The sequence below is a fragment of the Cervus canadensis genome, chromosome 9, assembly GCF_019320065.1.
Source record: "Cervus canadensis isolate Bull #8, Minnesota chromosome 9, ASM1932006v1, whole genome shotgun sequence".
NCBI lineage: Eukaryota > Metazoa > Chordata > Mammalia > Artiodactyla > Cervidae > Cervus > Cervus canadensis.
Window position 1 is genome coordinate 83,774,968 of NC_057394.1, and position 7,241 is coordinate 83,782,208.

Below are 7,241 nucleotides of genomic sequence, written 5' to 3' on the forward strand. Positions count from 1 at the left end.
GATCCTGGAGCATAGAAGTGCAAATTTTTTTTTTTTTCCCAGTGGGTTTTGTTATACATTGATATGAATCAGCCATGGATTTACATGTATTCCCAATCCCGATCCCCCCTCCCACCTCCCTCTCCACCCGATTCCTCTGGGTCTTCCCAGTGCCCCAGGCCGGAGCACTTCTCTCATGCATCCCACCTGGGCTGGTGATCTGTTTTCCCATGATAGTATCATGCTGTTCTTTTGAAATATCCCACCCTCACCTTCTCCCACAGAGTTCCAAAGTCTGTTCTGTATTTCTGTGTCTCTTTTTCCGTTTTGCATATAGGGTTATCGTTATCACCTTTCTAAATTCCATATATATGTGTTAGTATGCTGTAATGTTCTTTATCTTTCTGGCTTACTTCACTCTGTATAATGGGCTCCAGTTTCATCCATCTCATTAGAACTGGTTCAAATGAATTCTTTTTAATGGCTGAGTAATATTCCATGGTGTATATGTACCACAGCTTCCTTATCCATTCATCTGCTGAGGGCATCTAGGTTGCTTCCATGTCCTGGGCTTATTATAAACAGTGTGCGATGAACATTGGGGATAGATACCTGTCTCTTTCAGATCTGGTTTCCTCTGTGTGTATTGCCCAGAAGTGGGATTGCTGGGTCATATGCCAGTTCTAGTTCCAGTTTTTAAGAAATCTCCACACTGTTCTCCATAGCGGCTGTACTAGTTTGCATTCCCACCAACAGTGTAAGAGGGTTCCCTTTTCTCCACACCCTCTCCAGCATTTATTGCTTTGTAGACTTTTGGATAGCAGCCATCCTGACTGGCGTGTAATGGTACCTCATTGTGGTTTTGATTTGCATTTCTCTGATAATGAGTGATGTTGAGCATCTTTTCATGTGTTTGTTAGCCATCTGTATGTCTTCTTTGGAGAAATGTCTGTTTAGTTCTTTGGCCCATTTTTTTATTGGGTCATTTATTTTTCTGGAATTGAGCTGCAGGAGTTGTTTGTATATTTTTGAGATTAATCCTTTGTCTGTTTCTTCATTTGCTGTTATTTTCTCCCAATCTGAGGGCTGTCTTTTCACCTGGCTTATAGTTTCCTATGTTGTGCAAAAGCTTTGAAGTTTCATTAGGTTCCATTTGTTTATTTTTGCTTTTATTTTTCCAGTATTTCTGGGAGGTTGGTCATAGAGGATCTTTCTGTGATTTATGTCGGAGAGTGTTTTGCCTATGTTCTCCTCTAGGAGTTTTATAGTTTCTGGTCTTACATTTAGATCTTTAATCCATTTTGAGTTTATTTTTGTGTATGGTGTTAGAAAGTGTTCTGGTTTCATTCTTTTACAATTGGTTGACCAGTTTTCCGAGCACCACTTGTTAAAGAGGTTGTCCTTTTTCCATTGTATATCCTTGCCTCGTTTGTCGAAGATAAGGTGTCCATAGGTTCATGGATTTATCTCTGGGCTTTCTATTCTGTTCCATTGATCTATATTTCTGTCTTTGTGCCAGTACCATACTGTCTTGATGACTGGCTTTGTAGTAGAGTCTGAAGTCAGGCAGGTTGATTCCTCCAGTTCCATTCTTCTTTCTCAAGATTACTTTGGCTATTCGAGGTTTTTTGTATTTCCATACAAATTGTGAAATTATTTGTTCTAGTTCTGTGAAAAATACCATTGGTATCTTGATAGGGATTGCATTGAATCTATAGATTGCTTTGGGTAGAATAGCCATTTTGACAATATTGATTCTTCCAATCCATGAACAAGGTATGTTTCTCCATCTGTTTGTGTCCTCTTTGATTTCTTTCATCAGTGTTTTATAGTTTTCTATGTATAGGTCTTTTGTTTCTTTAGGTGGATATACTCCTAAGTATTTTATTCTTTTTGTTGCAATGGTGAATGGTATTGTTTCCTTAATTTCTCTTTCTTTTTTCTCATCCATTTGTTTTTAATCAAGTCATATCAAAACCTGCTATCTAATTCATTTTCTGTTATTCTTAAATATCTGATTTTATTGCTTTTTATTCTATGAATCTTATTTTTTCTTTTTACAAGAAATCAAAGATAAAAATGAAAGGTAGTAAAATGTGCTTTTTAATGTCTTTTACCTGAATATTTCTCCCACTGAGGAATTACTGGAGATTCTTTGTTAGAAAAAAAAATAGATATATCAGGTATGATGCTAATCTGGTTGATTTATTTAATAAATTGATTTTTCTTCTAGATTCGGCATGAAGTCAGCGTTAACAATGTGACACACAAGCTGTGCAGTAACCAGTGCTTTAACAAGTACAGGCTGGCCAATGGTCTAGTGATGAACTGCTGTGAGCAGTGCGGCGAGTACCTGCCCGGCAAAGGAGCTGGGAACAATGTCCTGGTCGTTGAAGGTCAGGAGATGCGATTTTGCTGCCAAAGTTGTGTTAACGAGTATAAACAGGTAATTCTCTTTTAATGAGTTTTAAATGATCAAGCTTGTAGTAACTTCTTCCTGTTAGCTTTCATTAAGCAGATTTTTCTTAGAATCTCATTTAATTCCTTTGTCAATCTTTCATTGAGTATTACTCTCAAATGAGTATTGAAATTGATTGATGTAAGTAAGCTTGCTTTAAGACTTGACATTTTGCAGACATTACAAGGAGTAATTTTCTCCTGTACCATTTTGCGTCCCCACTAGTTCCAATTACTCTGTACTCTCAACAATATTTGGTGTTGTCTGTTTTGATTTAAGCTATTCTAGTGGATATGAAATGACTATCTCATTGTGGTTTTAATTTCCTGATAACTGCTGTTCCTTTTTTATCATGCATATATCTTCTTTTGTAAAGTATCCAAGTCTTAGCTCAGTTTTTTTTTTTTTTAGTTCACTTTTTTTAATGGGTTGTCTTTTCTGTTACTGAGTTATAGGAATTCTTTATATATTCAGGATACATTTCTTTTGTAAAATAAATGTATTTGGAAGATTTTTCTACTGGACAGTGTTTTTGTCTTAATGTTTTTGAAAAGCTCAGGTTTTAAATTTTGATAAAGTCCAATTTACTGTTTGCTTTTCTGATTAATACTTTTTGTCTCTTGTTTAGGGTGTCTTTGCCTACCGAGGTTATGAAGATATTTACCTATCTTGTCTTCTTTTTAGGTTTAGATTTTATATCTGTGATCCATCTCAAGTTAATTTTGTGTGGGAGGGCTTTCCTGGTGATCCTGTGGTTAAGATTCTGCCTTCCAATGCAGGGAACACAGGTTCAATCCCTGGTCAGGGAACTAGATCCCACATGCTGCAGCTAAGAGCCTGGCATCAGTGAGTGGGGGCCAGAGATGCAGACAGTCCTGCAATGGGCCAGACAAGCCCTCACAGCAAAGAATGACCTGGCCAATATATCATTGGTGCCAAAGTTGAAAAAGGATGAGAAGGGAGCTGGAGGGTGAGTGTGTGTGATAAGCACAGTGGCAGAGAGAATTAAACTTGCATCCTCCTCATTGAGAAGTCAATAGCGACACCTAAAACTGGGAGGAAAAATTAGTAAATAGTGATACAAACATGTTATTTTGATACTTGGAAATAAACATGGAAAGAATCATCTAAAAATGTTCAAAGTAGTTAACTTCTGGGAAAGGAGGTGTTTTAATTAATTGAATTATTTCTTTTAATTAGTCAGATGTAACTAGTTGATTCTCTTTACTAAATGTTTATTAACTTTCAATTAAATAAAACCTTTGAAATAGTGTTAAAGATACTGAAGTTCAGAGAAGGTCTTCCCCAGAGTCACACAGCTAGATTCGACCTCATGTATCGTACCTTAGGTAATGTGAGGAACTAAGATCCTGCAAGAAAATATGTATATGTACATGCTCTGTTGGCTCTGATGCCAACATTTAATTATACGTAAGCCTTGAGTTCCCTGATTATCTACACTGGATTCAATTTAATGATCCCCAGGAAGATGAGTCTTAGATGTGGGGGAATTGTGACAACTTGACTACCTAATCATTACCAAGACACTCAAGAAGGAAAGAAATAAGACCAAGGCTTGAGTTTGGTTGTGTAAAAAAATAACATTAGCAATAGTACTTGGCATTCTGTCTCTTCTTAAATATGCTCTTTTGGTATCGTCTTACCAGTCCCATAGTTTCAACTAATATGTATTTTGATGACTTCCAGAATATATCTGGGATATATATTTCTTCAGTTTCACACCAATATGTCTGTCTAATTTCCATTTGAATGTTCCACAAATATTTCGAACTCTGTCCACAGCTGACACTCCAAGCCTGCTTTCCTCCTTTGTTTCCCAAATCAGTAAATAACCTCCCATCCAGGCAGGTGTTTAAGCAGAAACTTTATGTTATTCCTTACTCCTCTGTCTTAGCCCCCAGGGCCACTGATTTCCCAGCTATCCTGGATTCTACTTCCTAACCCACTCCTGGCTCTGCCCTCTGCCCACCACTGTAGACTTAGACCTGACCACTGTCCCTTCTTGCCAGAATTGGCTCCACAGCCTCCTGGCTGTCTCTGTTCCCTGGTCTCCCTGGGCACTGGAGACCAGAGCGCAGTCAGTGTGGTCTTCCAGGCACACACCACATCATGTCACTCCTGCTCTGCCTCGGTGCTGCCTCTACATGCAGGACTGCCTCAGAGCAGCGCTCTTGGTTCTTGAACTCCATTGTTTACTGTGGTCAGGTTGTACCCTGTACTATAATACTACAGCTAGCAAATGCCCTTCACAGTGCATACATTTCTTATTTTGACTTTCTTTTGTGTGTGTTTGTGCATTTTTATTTTATTGACTCCAGAATAGCTAATTTTAATTTTTATTAGATGGAATCATATACTATATGGTACCTTGTGACTGAATTTCACATATACTGTTTTCAAGGTTCATCCAAGTTGTAGCATGTATCTTTACCACACCTGATTTTATTTTTTTTATTTTTTTTTTATTTTTTTCATTTATTTTTATTAGTTGGAGGCTAATTACTTTACAATATTGTAGTGGGTTTTGTCTTACATTGACATGAATCAGCTATGGATTTACATGTATTCCCCATCCCGATCCCCCCTCCCCACACCTAATTTTATTGCCAAATAATATTTCAATGTATGGATAATACCACATTGTTATTTCTATTTTCTTGGCTCTTATGAATAATGCTGCTGTGATCATTTTGTACAAGTCTTCATGTGGACATGTATTTTCATTTTCGAATTGCCACTCTTCGAAAGTGGCATAGGGTCACTATGGTGACCATATGTGTCACCATAGGGTGACATAGGGTGTCTTATAGAGTGACTGTTAATTTTGAGGAATTGCCATTATTTTCCATTTTACATTGCCACCAGTGCCTTAGGAAGGTTCCAGTTTTTCAACATCTCTGCTAACACTTGTTATTATCACTCCTTTTATTGTAGGCATCCTGGTGGGTGAAGTGATTTGTGGTGGTATTGAATTGTATTTCTTTGATGATTAATGATAAGCATATTTTTCATATGCTTATTGGGCATTTGTATATACATTAACTTTTTTCACTGTTAATAATGTAAGGAAAAATTATAATCTATTTTTCCTCAGATGATGGAAACAAACTTAAAAAAAGTATTAGCATCAGAAAACAGAAAAAGGAATGCTGTTGGAGAAGAAAATGAAAGAGAATTATATGGATCATTGAATATACTTCTGGAAAAAATAGAAGAAATACCAGAAAAAAAGGAAAAGACTTCAGAACTACAGGTTTCAGCAGAATGTAGCCTAGACACATCAGTGGTCCAACAGAATGTGAATTTACCAGGCATAGCTGATAAACTTCAAGAGCAACTGGGAGAGAAACCATCAGAAGACTCCGTTATTTCAGCTGTGCTTTCTGCAGATCCAGGTACATGGCCCCGAATTTTGAGTATTAAACAGAGGGACACTCTAGTTGAAAATGATCCACCTCAAGTAAGAAATTTTAACTTCCCAAAAGACAGTACAGGGAGGAAGTTTTCAGAAACTTACTATACAAGAATTCTTGCAAATGGTGAGAAAACCACTAGATCCTGGTTACTTTATTCGACCTCAAAAGATTCTGTGTTTTGTCTGTATTGCAAACTCTTTGGAGAGGGAAAAAATCAACTGAAGAATGAGAATGGGTGCAGAGATTGGCAGCATTTATCACATATTCTTAGCAAACACGAGGAGAGTGAAATGCACATCAACAATAGTGTTAAATATTCAAAATTAAAATCTGATTTGAAAACAAGTAAAATTGTTGAAGCTTCAGAACACAGATTACAGGAGAGCGAGGGGAAGGATGGTATGAAGCTGTTGTACACCTTAGACCTGATCTGATATGACATGAAGAGGTCGAATACTTATTCAGAGCTGTACCCTGATAGTCTGTCCTTTGTGCTGAGGCTCCCAGACTGAGTGCTTCCTTCGCTCATTAGTAATGAGTATCATAGCAAGTTAACTTGTAAAGATGGTTTCTGCTCCAGGTTCTCGTGATTAATGTCCATTCCAGAGAAGGCAATTGTTGATCTTTTCAGTCTTTCAGTTCACATCTTTTAAAATGGGCATTTCAGGACTGACTTTTGACCGGTGTGATCAATATTTTGTTCTGATTATCTTGAAAGAGGGAGAAAAAGGCTTGAATTTATCAATACCAGTTGAACAAGATACATATGTGAACATGTATTGTTATTTAGAAATAGAATGGGATCTGAAGCTGCAGCTTTTTGCTAGTAAACCAAATACTTGTGGTTTATTTCATTTGAGCAAAATGTTATTATTTGAACAAAGCAGCATCATTTGTTATGTTAAATGAATTAAGGTGGTTAATTTGTGTTTTATTGGTTTTGTTTTAATTTAATTTATAAATATTGTAGCTTTTGTTGTCATCTGAAAACTACAAGCATAAAGAATATACCTATTTTTATGTTGTTACAAATATAAAATATATTGTTGGTATAAATATTAAAATAAAAATATATTAAGTTAACCTTTATGTGTTGTGGCAATTTTTTTGTTTTCATCCGAAGGAAAAATACACTCATGAAAATTAAAAGATGGGTGTCAGTTTTTTCAGGTAGTCAGTCATGTTCTGTCACCATGTATTTACTAATTCTCCCTTGTTTCTGGTTTCTGATAGCAGTTCTGTCATATATTCCATCCTTACATACCCTTGTCTCAAGGCTTTTCCTGTGAAACAAAATGGCATGTGAATGGTGGCTAGAGCAGGACCACATGGGGCACTTGCAGACTCTGTCGGTGAGGCCAGCACAG

The 7,241-nt window shown here is 36.8% G+C and overlaps 1 protein-coding gene across 1 annotated transcript in view; it reads left to right on the forward strand.

Moving 5' to 3' along the window:
• Positions 1-6,957, forward strand: part of LOC122447298 (zinc finger MYM-type protein 5-like) — a 7,142-nt gene extending 185 nt beyond the window's left edge. Inside the window, exons 2-3 of the mRNA XM_043477805.1 lie at positions 2,213-2,425; positions 5,553-6,957. Of these exons, the coding sequence (XP_043333740.1) occupies positions 2,213-2,425; positions 5,553-6,308 (969 nt within the window). The 3' untranslated portion in view covers positions 6,309-6,957. The remainder of the gene's footprint in view (positions 1-2,212; positions 2,426-5,552) is intronic.
• The last annotated feature ends 284 nt before the right edge of the window (positions 6,958-7,241 follow it).